The sequence below is a fragment of the Oryctolagus cuniculus genome, chromosome 17, assembly GCF_964237555.1.
Source record: "Oryctolagus cuniculus chromosome 17, mOryCun1.1, whole genome shotgun sequence".
Classification (NCBI taxonomy): Eukaryota; Metazoa; Chordata; class Mammalia; order Lagomorpha; family Leporidae; genus Oryctolagus; species Oryctolagus cuniculus.
In genome coordinates this window covers 19,862,965-19,879,649 of record NC_091448.1, presented here as the reverse complement: position 1 = coordinate 19,879,649, position 16,685 = coordinate 19,862,965, and the positions used below count along the sequence as shown (strand labels likewise).

At 43.3% G+C, this 16,685-nt stretch overlaps 1 protein-coding gene across 4 annotated transcripts in view; it reads right to left on the bottom strand.

Annotated features, from left to right (window-relative positions):
- Window positions 1–16,685, bottom strand: part of BRCA1 (BRCA1 DNA repair associated) — a 71,532-nt gene that overhangs the window by 29,402 nt on the left and 25,445 nt on the right. For 2 of the 4 annotated variants that reach the window (XM_017349213.3, XM_008271548.4), the window contains exons 9-12: window positions 15,065–15,141; window positions 10,279–13,668; window positions 9,780–9,868; window positions 2,630–2,801 (exon numbers count right to left, since the gene is read on the bottom strand). In XM_017349213.3, the coding sequence (XP_017204702.2) occupies window positions 2,630–2,801; window positions 9,780–9,868; window positions 10,279–13,668; window positions 15,065–15,141 (3,728 nt within the window). The remainder of the gene's footprint in view (window positions 1–2,629; window positions 2,802–9,779; window positions 9,869–10,278; window positions 13,669–15,064; window positions 15,142–16,685) is intronic. The other 2 variants (XM_008271549.4, XM_008271550.4) reach the window with 1 other exon arrangement.

Here is a 16,685-nt window from a genome sequence, read left to right as displayed (position 1 = left end):
AATTAATTCAATAGAACATAAGAAATAGCATAGAACTTTTCTGCTCTTTTTTTTTTTCCCTTAACCTGCATTACATTCTCTGAATAACAAGCCCAATTCAGGCCTTGCGCTATGATCTACTTGTTGGTTGGTTCAGGAAAGTATAAATGTGGGGAGTCAGAGCCCACATTTCAGAACAGTACCATAGTCCCTCTGAAATCATTCTCTCCTTTGGGTGTCTTACCATTCTTCATGGGTAGGGAATATGGGTCAGACCAAACACTTAATAATAAATTTACTGATTGCCTACTATGTGCAAGCATTATGTAAAATATTAGGAAAAACTAGGAAAAGATTTGGTGGAAGAAAGAAAAGGATGGGGGCCGGTGCTGTGGCACAGTGGGTTAAAGCCCTGGCCTGCAGTGCCAGCATCCCACATGGGTGCTGGTTCGAGTTCCGGCTGCTTCTCTTCCGCTCCAGCTCTCTGCTCTGGCCTGGGAAAGCAGTAGAAGATGATCCAAATCCTTGGGCCCCTGCACTTATGTGGGAGACCCAGAAGATCCTGGCTCCTGGCTTTGGATCAGCTCAGCTCTGGCCACTGTGGTCATTTGGGGAGTGAACCAGCAGATGGAAGACCTTTCTCTCTGGCTCTACCTCTTTCTGTAACTCTTTCAAATAAATTAAAAAAAAAAAAAAAAAAGAAAAGAAAAGAAAGAAGGAAAGAAAGAAGGATATTAAATGATAAAACTATAAAAATGTAGAATTTATAATGAAAAAGTTTAAGAAGTATATAATCCACTAAGCCCAAGTGATTGTGTATTTCCAGGGGAGGAACATAGTTTATTTAATTTTTTTTAAAGATTTGTTTATTTATTTGAAAGGCAGAGTTACAGAGAGGCAGAAAGAGAAAGAGAGAGAGAGAGGTCTTCCATCCACTGGTTCACTCCCCAAATGGCCGCAATGGCTGGAGTTGGGCCAATCCAGAGCTAGGAGCCAGGAGCTTCTTCCAGGTCTCCCACACGGGTGCAGGGGTCCAAGGACTTGGGTTACCTTCTATTGCTTTCCCAGGCCATAACAGAGAGCTGGATTGGAAGTGGAGCAGCTGGGACTCCAACCAGCTACCAAATGGGATGCCGGAACTGCAGGTGGCAGCTTTACCCCCTGTGCCACATTGCCAGTCCCTGAATTTGGGATCTTCAAAAACTTACTTAAAAAGTATGTCATGAGTAAAACAGAAAACAAATAATACTTGTTCCTAAATTAAGAAATTTAGTTGGATCTCCGTTAGGCTCATATCAACTTAAAGGGAGAAAAAGGTCCAAATCTCGAGTTGGTACTGATAATCAAAATGTCTCTCTCAGAAATGAAGTAAAAAAGAAACATTTTGTCTACAGATCTTCAGGAAAAAACAAACATACCATAGTAGATTTCCATAGATATTTAAAGCCACACAATAACATTTTCTGTCTTGTGCTACAGAGTTAGAATTCTGATCTATTTTTAGACTGAAGATGGTAAAAGCACCCCAAAGAGAATTGTACTGGGGACTGGACTCTGGGTTTCATTCTCCGGGAGAGGAACGATATGAAGACACAGTTACAAAGAAAACATTTAGGGAAATACATTTTGAAGCAGTGCCATAGCAACAAATTTCTAGTTTCTCATGCAGGAGTCACTGTTTCTTCCAGATCACAAAAACACTGCAAGGCACACTTGGGAAACAAGGCCACTTTTCTGAATGATGAATAGATTTGAATTCCAGAAAGACTCAAAGGGAAGGCCTTCAGGCCTCTCCTAGGACCATGGAAGGGGTGTGAGGAACGAACCCAGATGCTGAGTTAGGCAGGAATCACAGAGAACAGGGCAGAACACTTTGGGCGGGCTCATCACCCTGCCTGCTCCCAAGCACCAAGCTCCCCCAGTGGACCCATGCCTAATTTGTCTTTTACACATCTCTCTCTGTTTGCCCTTATTTAAAAACCTGCCTAACATGCTCTTTCTCCAATTAAAAACAAATTTATCTCACTTTCCTTCATTTACACATTATTTCTCTGTTCAGTATTCACTTTCTGTATAGCTAATTTTTTTTTCTGTATAGCTAATTAATCCCACCTCCCTGCTTTTTCCAATGGTCTCCTCTCAGAGGTGCATTGGCCTTGTTGATAACTCTAGCATTATAAAGTACGCAACTCGGCTGCATAATTGGGCTTTCTGCAGACCAAAGTGCATTTCCTGAAGTATAGGATGTTTCTTTTTATAAATTAGAAAGCACACTAACTAGGTCTTTGTGATCTGGCACCAGTTTTTCACATTTCTCTGAAATTATCAGGTTACCCATTGCTGATTTCCCATTACACTCTGCTTCCTAACAGTAACTATATCGTCACATCCTGTGGGCTCCCCATAGCATCTTCCCCATGTAGGTACTCAATGACATGAATGCCTATTTTGGGTCCCCATGAACAGTAACTTAGTCATAAGTAGGGACTAGAATCAAGGCTCCCAAAGATTACTCACGGAGTGACTCAGTAAATACGTGCTGAGCAAAGATCATAAAATGCTGGAGCTTGGGCTTCACTTTTCAGAAGTGATAAGCCAGGCTTAAGGAGAGAATTTTGATGGTTTTTGATGAATGGCCAATATTACAAACCTTTTTCTGATGTGTTCTGTTGTAGATTTAGCGGGTCCTCCGAGGCACATGGGTCAGGCAGGGGGGAAGGGGGTCTGTAAGAGGGCTGGCTCCCATTCTGCTCTAACACAGCTTCCAGCTGAGCCATTTCCTCCTGGAGTTTTAGAAGGTTATCTTGCATGGTGTCCCTCTGCTGAAAAATGAGAAATATCACCAAGAAAATTACATTTTAAGAAACTTGCCATACAGTGAAAATAAGCCACACCAATTAATTTTACACCGAAAATTGAAACTATCTAGTATGGGATTAAGAGTTTTAGCTGAACACGTTTTAATCTAACCATATTCATATAGTTAATATCCATGAAATTATTTCAGAATGATGTTAAAAGGTGAAAAAAATCCTCAAACACCCCAGTAGAACTGCTTTATTGTGATGTCATTTAAACATTGGTTATTTTCTTTGAAAGCTAGGGAGTAAAAAAAAATAATTAACATACTTTAGCAATATTTTAAAAAGATTTATTTATTTGGGAGGTAGAGTAACAGACAGAGGGAGACAGAGAGAAAAGTCTTCCATTCACTGGTTTGTTCCCCAGATGGCTGCAACAGCTGAAGCTGGGCAGATACAATGCCAGGAGCCAGGAGTCCAGGTTTGCCATGCGGGTGCAGGAGCCCAAGAACTTGAGCCATCTTCTACTGCTTTCCTAGGCCATAGCAGAGTTAGACTGGAAGAGGAGCAGCTGGGTTTCCAAATGGCACCCATACTGGATACTGGTGCTGCAGACAGAGGGTTAGCCTTCTATGCCACAGTGCCAGCCCCCTTAAACACACATATTGATATTTAAAATTAGCCTGGGGACAAGCATTTGGCCCAGATATCATGGGATGGGATATCTACATCCTGTATTGGAGTGCTTGTGTGCAGAGTCCTCACTCCTGATCCAGCTTCCTATCAATGTGCACTCTGGGAGATAGCAGGTGATAGCTCACGTAGTTAGGTTGCTGCCACTTATGTGGGACACCTGGATCGAGTGCCCAGCTCCCGACTTCAGATTGACCCAGGTCTGGACATTTGCAAAGATTATATTTTACACAGGTGATGTGTCAAAGATTTGGTATTATAAGACTCAAGATATTTATGGTAGTCTATATAAAAATTTGTGAATTTTAGACTGCTACAATATTGAAAAAAGTCTCCTTCCTATGGTATTTTATTAAAAAACTATTAGTAGAGGCAAGCGCTGTGGCGCAGTGGGTTCAAGTCCTGGCCTGCAGTGCCAGCATCCCATATGGGCACTAGTTCAAGTCCCGGCTGCTCCACTTCCAATCCAGCTCTCTACTATGGTCTAGGAAAGCAGCAGATGACCCAAGTGCCTGGGCCCCTGCACCCACATGGGAGACTCAGAAGAAGCTCCTGGCTCCTGACTTTGGATCAACTCAGCTCTGGCCATTGTGGCCATTTGGGGAATGAACCAGCAGATGTAAGACCTTTTTCTCTCTCTGGCTCTACCTCTCTATGTATCTCTGTCTTTCAAATAAATAAAATAAATCTGAAAAAAAAAAAACAAACTATCAGTTATCCTGCCCAGATTGAGGACTCTGCCTTTTCCGGGATTCTTTGAACCTTGAGTTTCTAAAAGAAAAGGCAACAAACAAATTCAATTAGTTGTTCAGTTTATTTAACAACTGTTTACTGTCCTGGTGCTGTGGACAGACTTCATGGTGCTGCCATTCTAGACAGGGACAGAACACCTAGAGATCATTAGAGAGAAGGACCTGTTCGAGGGAAGGACCCAACTCAAAGAGCTTTAAGAAAGCCTGTAATAACAGTTACTGCCTTTAGTTCAAGATAACGGGTTCTTCTTGCTAATGGGATTCCTATTACTTAGTGTTTCATTTCAAGAGGTCTGCCAAGTTTAATGCATTTCATATTTTAAAAAATTAGGTACATAAGAAATTTTCCAAAATATACATTTCTTTATCATTTTTATAAGGAACGCTAGCAGCTGCCAGCAGCCTTGGGGACAGATTGTTTTATTCTCCATTTCTTCTTCTGATCCTTGAAAATGACTTTGCCCTCTGCTAAAAACAAGGCATCTTCTTCCTCCTGCTACACTGAGTTCATGGTTTTCAGGAGTTTTTATGATCAGAAAATGTATTCCCAGTTTCACAAAGATTTCTACTGCTACCCTGAGACTGCTTTGCAGCCAACATGTATAGCAACGCCATTGCCACCACGTGGTCCTTGTGAGTAGCTGCATCACTGATTAAACCCTAGCCACGGCCTTGCCTCAGTAAACCTGGAATGAAACCAGACAGAAGTATCTAATCAGTGTTTCAGAAGCCACATGAATATTACTCCTGTGAAAAACACCACTCTAACCTCTGTGTAGTCATTAAATAGGCCAGAACATCAGAAAAAAAATAGTGACAAGAGAATTAATTAGATACTTTCCTTTGGGTTTCCCAAAGGAATTACTTTACAACTTAAAAGACAAATTCCCATGTGGTCAATTTACTAAATACACTAGGGAGAACAACACCAAATAGGTGACCAAGTCTTCTGGATTCTAATGCTGATATGGCTTTTTAATTAGCTCTACTCTTCTATTGTATCCCCACTATCCCACTCTGATCTCACCTTTTAATACAGCTACATTACTGCAGAAGTTCCCTTTAGTGATATACCCCTGCTTAAACAAGTTAATACTTTCTGAATACGATGTAACTGTTACTCATTACTACGCTGAGACAGTCCAAATTCCTAATCACAGAGCTCTAAAGGTCCTCCAACCCTTGACCTCCCTTATTTCCCCTCAATATCCCCATATGCTCCATTTTCCAACAACACAGGGCAACTTCGTGTTTCCGGGTCATCCCGTTTCTCCATGTCTTTGCTTTAGTTGCTGCTTTCCTGATTTTCCAACTTAGGAAAATTCCTCTCATCTTTTTTTCTTTTTTTTTTTTTTTTTTTTAAGGATCTATTTTATTTATTTGAAAGACAGTTAGAGAGAGGTAAAGCCAGAGGGAGAGGTATTCCATCTGCTGGTTCACTCCCCAATTGGCCACAATGGCTGGAGCTGAGACTATCTGAAGCCAGGAGCCAGGAGCTTCTTTCAGGTCTCCCACACGGGTGCAGGGGCCCAAGCACTTGGGCCGTCTTCTACTGCTTTCCCAGGCCATAGCAGAGAGCTGGATCAGAAGTGGAGCAGTAAGGACTTGAACTGGCACCTACATGGGATGCCGGAGCTGCAGGCTGGGGCTTCAACTCACTGTGCCACAGCGCCAGTCCCAGCCTCTCGTCTTCCAAGGCCCAGCTCAAATGTCTCCTTTCGAAGTCCCCACCAATAGCCCATCTATCAAGAACACACGATCCCTCACTACTTGGTTTATAGCGCTCACACATCAGTATCCCCAAGTGGACAATCTGACCTCCTACATGGGAGGCATCTTCCCTTAAATCACTTCTGTCTCCCCAAAGTCCAGTAAACAGTAGGTGCTCAGTAAATGTTTAATGCAGAAATGATCCACTGAATCAATTTAATCAGTCAGATAAAAAATTACATTTTCTATCTCCCTGTATACCTCTGCTCAGTTCTATATAACCAGAGGGAAAAGATCCCACTTCAGTATTCTGTCTGTCTGTGCTTCTCCAGATTTGTAAGCCTGACATCTGACTTAAGGTTTGGGTAGATGCTTGATAAAAGCACCTTGCAAAATGAATCCTTAACAAATAGGCATATTCCTCGGAATAAGATTGGGGATACAAAAAAAACCAAAGAAATAACTTATTGAATGTCAAATATAATACAGTATGGCTAAGACAGATGGGATAAGAAACTGGATCTTAAAATCTTAAAACACATGGGACAGAATTAGGTGACAGGCATATTGACAGAACCCGAGTCCACATCCAGAAAGGATCACAGGAATTGTAAACAGAGAAAAGGTCCAAGTCTTCGCATCAATTTAGTCACCATGGCAATCCTGCAGAAGTGGCAAATACTGGTGACAGTTCAGGTACAGAGCAGGCGGTTGTCTCAAAGGTTTCTTCCTGACACTAACAGGCTTCAGACCTAGGGGGATTTGCTCTATACAGAGAATGGGCAGAAGAGGACACGCCCTCACTATTTGGAGCCTTCAGGGCAATGCCAGGATTTACAAGAGTACAAAAACTGGAACCAGTGTGATGCTGGTAAAGGCACAGGAAAACTGTCAAATACTAGAGGGGCTGGAGGAGCACAAATTGGTTTAATCTTTCTAAAGCACAGTATAACAATACGTACCAAAGACCAAAAATTCCAAATTCAGGAATTTATACTAAAGAAATAACCAGGGGGGCTGGCATTGTGGCGGAACCTGTTAAGCCATCGCCTGCAGTGCCAGCATCCCATTATGGGCAACGCTTTGAGTCCCGGCTGCTCCACTTCTGATTCAGCCCTGAATTCAGTACCTGATTCAGTACCTGAGAAAGCAGTGGAGGATAGCCCAAGTCCTTAGGCCCCTGCACCCACGCAGGAGACCTGCAGGAGTTCCAGTTCCTGACTTTGGCTTGGCCCGGCCCTGGCCATTGAGGGCATTTGTGGAGTGAATCAGTGAATGGAAGATATCTCTCTATCTCTCCCCTTCTCTCTGTAACTCTTCTTTGGAATAAATAAAACAAATCTTAAAAGAAATAAAATAACTAGGGATATGCACAAATATTGATGTCTATCATATAGCTGTACAGAATAGCAAACTGTGCCTCTTATCCTGAAACTCTCAACATCTGGCAATAATCAAATCAATCAAGATACACCCAAAGGATAGAATGCTATGTGACCAATAAAGTCAATGAAGGATTTTAATGACATAGCAAAAGCAAGATTATGATATAAATATGTAGAATATATTATATAAATATTTTTTTACAAGATTTTATTTATTGAGAGGTAGAGTTACAGTCAGAGAGAAGGAGAGACAGAAAGAGAAGTATTCCATCTGCTGGCTCACTCCTCAAACTGCCACAATGGCTGGAGCTGGGCTAATCCGAAGCCAGGAGCCAGGAGTTTCTTCTGTCTCCTATATGCGTGCAGGGGCCCAAGAACTTGGACCATCTTTTGCTGCTTTCCCAGACCATAGCAGAGAACTGGATCAGAAGTGGAATAGCTGGATCTCAAACCAGCACCTGTCGGGCATTGCCTAAAATCTCCATTACAATATGGTGCCTGTTGGACTTTCGAGGGGCGTGTCTGCGGCTGCTGCGGTTAAGCTACATAAGATCAGACCACCGGCAGGGATAGGTCCACTTCAGTTCCGGACACGTGGACAGTGCATGATCCCTATACTTTGCTTAAGATGCCCCTGTGCATGGTCCACCCATGCCTGCATGACCTTTTCGCTGATTGGCTCCCCTACTACGCATGTCTTTCGTAAGCTTTATAAGCCTGTACACTTCCTCAATAAAGTAGTTCCTGCTTTGACAGAACTCACGGGTGCTAGTGGTGTGCTTAGTGCTTAACCCGTCGACCTTACCTCTCCCATTCACCTTGTCAGGGAGTGCCTGTGCTGTCCCCTGCTGGTCAGGGACCAGGCTCAGGCTTAAGACCCCAACAAGCACCCAGAAGGGATGTCTGGAGGCTTAGCTTACTATGACACAGCATCGGCCCCCCTGCTCCACTTCTGATCCAACTCCCTGTTAATGCACCTGAGAAAGCAGTAGAAGATGGTCTGAGTACTTGAGCCCCTGCCACCTGTGTGGGAGACTCTGCTGGAATTCCAGGCTCCCGACTTCAGTCTGACACAGCCCTAGCCTTTGCAGTCATTTGGGGAGTGAACTAGCTAGTAGATGGAAGGTCTCACTTTCTCTGTCTTTGTTTCTCTCTATAACTCTTCCTCTCAAATAAATAAATCTTTTTTAAAAAAATATTTATTTATTTACTTAGAGGCAGAGTTACAAAGAGAGGAAGAGACCTGCTGGTTCATTCCCTAAATGGCCCCAATGGCCGCAGCTGGGCAGATCAGAAGCCAGAAGCCTGGAGACTCTTCCAGGTCTCCCATATGGGTGAAGGGGCACAAGCACTTGAGGCATTTTTCACTGCTTTCCCAGGTGTATTATCAGGGAGCTGGATTGGAAATAGAGCAGCAGAGACTTGAACTGGTGCTCATATGGGATGCTGGCACCCCAGGAGGATGCTTAACCTACACCATAGCACCGGCCCTTCAAACAAATAAATCTTAAAAACAAAACAAAACTCTCTCTGTAAGCCTTTCAAATAAGTAAAATAAATATATATATTTATTTTATAAATAAATTAAAAAATTTATTTATTTATTTGAAAGGAAGACTTACAGAGAGAGAGGTCTTTCATCCACTGGTTCACCCTCCCAAATGGCCTCAACGGCTGGAGCTGGGCTGATCCAAACCCAGGAGCCAGGAGCTTCCCCCGGGTCTCCCATGTGGATGTAGAGACCCAAGCACCTGGGCCATCTTCCACTGCTTCCCCAGGCCATAAGCAGAGAGCTGGATCAGAAAAGGAGCAGCCAGGACATGAGTCAGTGTCCCTACAGGATGCCAACACCTCAAGTGGAGGCTTAACCTACAGTGCCACAGTGCCGGACCCAGTAAAATAAATCTTAAAAGAAATAAAAGAAACAGGGCCAGCATTGTGGCACAGCAGGTTAAGCTGCCCCTAAGACACCAGCATCCCATACTGGAGTCCTAGCTATTTTGCTTCTCAACCAGCTTCCTGTTAATGTGTCTAGGAAGGCACAGGAAGTTGGTCCAAGTACTTGGGTCCCTGTTGTCATGTGGAAGACCACGATGGAGTTTCTGGCTTTGGTCTGGCCCAGACCTGGCTGTCGTGTGGCTATCTGGGGAATGAACCCGAAGATGGACAATCCCTCTCTGTCACTTTGCCTTTCAAATAAGTAAATAAGTAAAATGGTCTCTAATAGGAAGAAAACCCTGTAGATTTCAATTTGGTACCAAGACTAAGCACATTCCTCTTTTAATACAACAGCACTTTTAGATGTGTTTTGTTATAGGACAAATGGGTTTTGAAGGTTTAGTTAATTAAATAAATTCAGTATTTAGTATTCGCTATTAACACAGAGGGATGAGGTCAGCAAACATAAGGACGTGGGACACACAGCACTTAATGCAAGGGACGCCAAACATGCTTCTTACCTGAGTGGTTAAGATTTCGCTCTGAGAGGACAGCCCTGAGTGGACTCCAGACAGACTTGCTTCACTCTCACACCCAGATGCTGCTGCACCTTAAAAGACAATAAACAGGCTCAGATGTAAAAACACCACTAACACTGCAACTTGCTACGTCTGTTTCCTCCCACTGGCCGGGCAGGTTGCACTGTCATGTCACATAAAATGACTGAACTCCTTTCTCTGGGAGACTGCGATTTTGTCTCCGAAGTCCTAACACAGAAAACCAGAAGCAAGTCTGCCAACAATTAGGATTTTAAATCTCAATCAGAAAAGATACACTAGATGGGCGAAGGACATTTGACTTTTAAGGAAAAGCACCTTTGGAGGAACATATTTCAGATTTAGGAAGCAATTATTTTAACTGTACTTGCAAACTTGTAAAATGTGTTCCCCAAAAGGTGTAAACAATTAGGTCATTTCTATAAAACAGACCAGGGCAAACACAAAAACCTGCTTCCGATACCTAAGTTTGCATCCACATTCTGTCCTTGGAGATTATCTTCATCATCTGAAGCCAATTCCTTGTCACTCGTATCTTGCTGGCTTTCAGACTGATGTCTCATTTGTTTGGAAGGAGAATCAAACATCAAGAAGGGATCCTGGGAGTTTGTATTTTCATTCAAGTCTTCCACTGCACTGCACTGGGAAGAAAACAAGCTACCGGAACATTCTGATCCCTGGCTGGGGGGGTGCTCCTGGGATGCCTTTGACAGTGTCACCTCGTTATCAGAGTCGTTTAAGCTATTTTTCAATGACACGAAGTTCTCCTCTGTTTTCTCAGATACACACTCTGTGGCAACAGCACTACGTCTAGTAGATTGGGATGGTCTATCAGTTACTTTACCAAACAGTAATTGTTGGAAGCAGATAAGCTCTTCATCCTCGCTAGGTATATGCTCTTCTGAGGACTCTAATTTCCTAGCTTCTCTTTGGTGACTCTGAGCCAAACATGCATGGCCTGAAGGGCTAGGGGTTCTACTGCACTCTCCCCTCTGAACACTTTTACTAAACACAGCAGATCTTTCCTTAATGCCGCTCTCAGCAAAGCTGGTATTTTCCTTTATTTCATAAATATCTAACAGGTCATCAGGTGTCTCAGAACAAATCTGAGAAGCATGCCTACCTCCTATAGACTGCTCTTGGCTATCAGGAACCAGATACGAAGAGAAATCTCTGTTCACAGCCTGAACTACTCCTTCGTTTTCTTCTTGCCTTTGGAGTTTGGGAAGTTCAGAATTACTTACAGGAAGACTTTGCTCACAGACTTCAGGCTGCATAAGACCTAATCTAAGCACAGCATTTAACTCAGGTGCTCTGCTTCTGCCTGGTTGTGCTTGCATGTTTTCACCACTGGATCCTACTTCATTAACACTGGAGCATACTTCGTTAGCACTAGAGCCCCCTTCATTAATACTGCTCGAGCTGAATCCTTTCAAAGCACTTTCTCTAATGTACTCTTGGCTAATTGTGCTCACTGTGCTTGGAATGAGGCTCTCGCTTCCCACTGCTCTTTCAGATGACACGGAATGTTCCTCAGACCTTTGCCCTGACAGGTTTACCTGACGTGTGGCTTTAACAGATGGCTTGATGGGAGAAATTGGTGGCATATGATATGGGTTTTGTGACATTCCATGTTTACTTACAGCAATGAGCTCAGTTTCACTGCCTTTGGACTGAGATGACAGACAAAGCCTAGAGATCTCTTTAATGCCCCATTTGGCACAATCACCTGCCTTCTCTTTCTGACACACCACAGGAAAGCCCACAGTGCTATCGGCTGCCTGGACATGACTGATTTTCCACTCTTCCTTTCTCTGACTTTCTTCTTTTTGTTCACGTTCAAGAGTGACTTCTGGACTTTGTTTCCTTGAGGAGTTGGAGCGGGTACAGACTGCTGCACATTCCTTTTCTGGATCTCCTGGTTTTGAACACAGAGCAAATGAACGACGCTTGGAACCCATGAATGTATTCTGTAAATACTGAGTATCAAACTCACTCTCTTCCATTGCTACGCTTGTCTCTTGGTCAACTTCACTTCTCAATGGATCCTTACATTTGTCCGGGTCATTTCCAGTATCTTTCAAACAATCACGGATAAGTTCCTTGGGATTTCCAATTGCTGTGCTCTCACTCACATGTCCATTTGCTGCTGTTTTTGCCTTTCCAAGGGTGTTAGCGCCCAGTAATGAGATGCTGTCCTGAGTACCATATTCAGTATCAGGTACCAGTGAAATACTGGTACTCTCCACAGACCTTTCAGTTTGCAAGCCCCTTTCTCCACATAACAGGAGATCTTTGGGGTCTAGGGCACTATTAGGCACTTGAACTCTGTCAAGGTTCTCTTCTATTTCCCTTCTTTGAAGGCTAGGATTGACAGATTCTTGAAGTTTATTAGAACTTGAACAGTTAGTAAAAACACCAGGTATGCTTGTTAATTTTACTTCTGGGAAAACATCACTGGCATGTCTTTTACTTATTTGTTCATTTGGCTTGTTCTTCCTAGCTCCAGTTGGAGGTTCTGTATCTTCTATGACTTGAACCTGTCTGCTGTGACTGACTGGTATTTGGTCGAAATTCATTTCTTCACTGCTAGTACAACTATCAATTTGTAGTTCAGTATGATTAGGTGGGCTCGGTTTCTTATTGACTACTAGTTCAAGTGCATGAACACGCCTGGTAGAGGACTTCTTCCTCAGCCTATTCTTCTTGGGTTTTTTTGAATTATGGACATTTAATTCTAGTTCCATATTGCTTATACTGCTGCTTATAGGTTCAACTTTAGTTCTGAAGGAAGATTCTTTTTCCAGGGATTCTGTTGGGTTAGCATTTGTCTCTTTCTGAACATAATCACCTTTTGTTTCATTCTCATTACCACGATTAGTAATATTCATCTCCTGATCATTGTCCACTGTTTGATCAGTTCCCTGATTTATCTGTGCAGGAGTTTTTGGAACAACTGCCAAATCTACCTTCTTGATAAAATCTTCAGGTTGAAGGCCTGAAGAAGTTCTTCTTTTACGTTTTAATTTATTTGCGGGTGGACACGGTACCAGTGGTTCCGCAGCAAACGCTCCTATAGTTAGATCTTCAGTTATGTGGCTCAAGTTAGGGAGGCTTGTCTTCCTGTGGTAGGTTTTCCCGAATATTTTATCTTTGATATTATTCTCTACTGGTTTGGAATGGACTCTTTTATTTTCACATATTAAAGCATTATGGGACTCACTGGCCAGTAAGTCTATTTTCTCTGTAGAACCAGAATATCCATCTATCTCCTTTGGAACTTCTAATGCACCAGTCACTTTGGCATTTGATTCAGACCGCCGGTCAAGTGAATCATCAGGAGTTAACATTTCATTACTTCTGGAGAACCACTCGTTAACTTTCTGAATGCTGCTATTTACTGTTATCCAAGAAACATCTTGGTTATCTCCAGAGGTCTCAGGGCACGAAGGTTTCTGCTTATCCTGTTGTTTTCTCCCATACAGGCAATCAACATTCGGAACTACCTTTTTCTCTGTGCTGGGAGTCTGCCTATCATTACATGTTTCCTTACTTTCGGCCCATCTGCTCTGTTGGCTTCTTGCTAAGCCAGGCTGCTTGCTCTTATTACAGAATTCAGCCTTTTCTACATTCATTCTGTCTTTAGTGAGTAATAAACTGCTGTTCTCATGCTGTAATGAGCTGGCATGAGTATCTGTGCCACATGGCTCCACATGCAAGTTTGAAATAGAAATACCCTGATACTTTTCTGGATGCCTCTCAGTTGCATGCTTCTTAACAGTGGTCAAATCTTTATTATTGGATTGATGAGGTTCAATATTTGTTATTTCCTTCTCAGAAAACACACAAGCAGCTGAAAATACAAATAAACAAACAAACAAACAAATAAAAACAAGGTACTTAAAAAATGAACAATCATGAAAAAATACATACTTAACTTGGGGGTAATAAGGCAATGGGCTATTTTTAGAGAAACTAACCTTATTAACTACCAGATATATACAGATGTAGCTCTTACTTTTTCATGTTTTCCCTATTTACCTGGATTCTCATTATTTTCCCACAAGATAATTAAAATGTTAACATCAGAATTTTTCCTATCCCTAAACCATACTTTTTAATTCTCTAACTGCTAAGAGTGAATTAAAAACAGACTATTTGGTCATCAGTCTTTTGTTCTGGCTACAGACTTATATTTCCTATATTTAAAAACCAGTAGGCAGGGGCTGGTATTGTGGAATAGCTGGTTAAGCTACCACCTATGATACCGGCATCCCATATGGGTGCTGGTTCAAATTTCGGCTATACTACTTCTGATCCAGCTCCCTGCTAATGCCTGGGAAAGCAGGGGAAGATGGTCCACGTACTTGGGCTCCTGCACCCATTTTGGAGACCTGGAAGAAGCTGCTGGCTCTTGGCTTTGGCCTGGTTCAGCCCTGGCTGTTATGCCCATTTGGGGAATGAACCAGTGGATGGTTCTTTATATCTCCTTCTCTCTCTTTCAAATAAATACACAAATCTTTTTAATAAAAAAATAAAAATGTTGTGGCACAGCAGGTTAAGCAGTTACTTGTGAAGCCAGCATCCCACACTGGTCCACTAGTTTGAGTTCTGGCTACTCTGCTTTTGATCCAGCCCCCTACTAATGTGCCTGAAATAGCAGGGAATAACTGTGCCTCTACCATCCATGTGGGAGACCCAGATGGAGTTCCAATCTTCTGGCTTTAGCCTGGTCTAGTCCTGGCTGTTGTGGTCATTTGAGAAATGAACCAGCAGATGGTTCTGTTACTCTGTCTGTCCTTAAAACACACATGCACACCAGTAGGCAAAAGATGAAATACAAATACTTCAATTAAAAGTAAAGGGCAGGGCAGAGCAGTTGTTTGCTCCAGAGGTTAAGTTGCCCATTTGGACACTGCATCCCATATCACAGTGTCTGGGTTCTAGTCCTGGCTCCACTCCTGATTCTAGCTTCCTGTTAATGAGACATAGCAGGTAACGGCTAAAGTTGTTGGGTTCTTGCGATTCACTTGGGAGACATGGACTGAATTCCTAGCTTTTACTTTTGCCTTGAGTACCATTGAAGTATATCAGGTTATATCATGACATCTGGGAAAGATCGATATTCTAACTCTGCCAGGAGATGTGAATTATAAATGTCCAAAATGAACTTCAGAATAATCTAATTACAGAACTGTATCTATCCATTCTCTCTTCAGTATATAACAAGTGGGGAGACTTGACCTTACCCTTTTTTGCAGGATCCAAAGTGGCTTCAGCATTGGCTCCTTGAAGAGTGCTTTGTAAAAATTCTTCATTTCCCAGACTATATGGAAAAGATAGAAGCCCTAATGAGGAACATTAGTTATTTGCTCACAAAACTCTCAAATCAGCAAGACTGAATATCGTAGCTGCTCCACGTGGGCTTGTAGTAAGTCAATCAATCTGATTCAAATTCTGAAATCTGCTCTGTTAGTAACTTCTAATTCTGGTATATGTCTGTGCTGCTAAGGTGAGCACTTCTTTACTGACTTCTGGTTGAAATCCAAGGGTCAAAGGCTTGGGATATACGGTCACAAAAATCAGCAGTTTTTTTTTAAAAACACACACACACACACACCAGTAGGCGAAAGATGAAATACAAATACTTCAATTAAACGTGAAGGGCAGGGGCCGGCCCCGCGGCTCACTAGGCTAATCCTCCGCCTAGCGGCGCCAGCACACCGGGTTCTAGTCCCGGTCGGGGCACCGGATTCTGTCCCGGTTGCCCCTCTTCCAGGCCAGCCCTCTGCTGTGGCCAGGGAGTGCAGTGGAGGATGGCCCAGGTGCTTGGGCCCTGCACCCCATGGGAGACCAGGAAAAGCACCTGGCTCCTGGCTCCTGCCATCGGTTCAGCGCGGTGCGCCGGCCGCAGCGCGCCAGCCGCGGCGGCCATTGGAGGGTGAACCAACGGCAAAGGAAGACCTTTCTCTCTCTCTCTCTCTCTCACTGTCCACTCTGCCTGTCAAAAAAAAAAAAAAAAAAAAAAAAAAAAAAGTGAAGGGCAGGGCAGGTGTTTAGTGGTTAAGCTGCCCATTGCTTTATGGACATACATATCACAGCCAGAATGCAGATGGCCAAAAGATACTTTTCGTTTTCTTTCTTTCTTTCTTTTTCTTTTCTTTTTTCTTTCTTTTTTTTTTTTGACAGGCAGAATTAGTGAGAGAGAGAGAGAGAGAGAGAGAAAGGTCTTCCTTTTCCATTGGTTCACCCCCAAAGTGGCCTCTACGCCTGGCGCGTTGCGGCCAGCGTGCTGCACTTATCTGAACCCAGGAGCCAGGTGCTTCCTCCTGGTCTCCCATGAGGGTGCAGGGCCCAAGCACCTGGGCCATCCTCCACTGCACTCCTGGGCCACAGCAGAGAGCTGGACTGGAAGAGGAGCAACTGGGACAGAATCCGGCTCCCCGACCAGGACTAGAACCCGGGGTGCTGGCGCCGCAGGCAGAGGATTAGCCTAGTGAGCCGCGGCGCTGGCCCAAAAGATACTTTTAAAAATGCTTAAAAATGTTATCTCGGGGCCGATGTCGTGGCATTGTGGGTCGAACAGCTGCCTGCAAGGCTAGCATCCCATATGAGCACTGTTTTGAGTGCCAGTTGTTCCACTTCTGATCCAATTCCCTGTTAACAGGACTGGGAAAATAGTGGAAGATGGCCTGAATGATTGGGACTCTGCACCCACATGGGAGACCTGGATAGAGTTCCAGGCTCCTGGCTTCAGCCTGGCTCAGTCCCAGCCACTGTGGCCATTTGGGGAGTGAGTCAGTGAATGGAAGATTTCTCTCCATCTCTTTCTCTGTGCCACTCTGCCTCTCAAATAAATAAATTAATCTT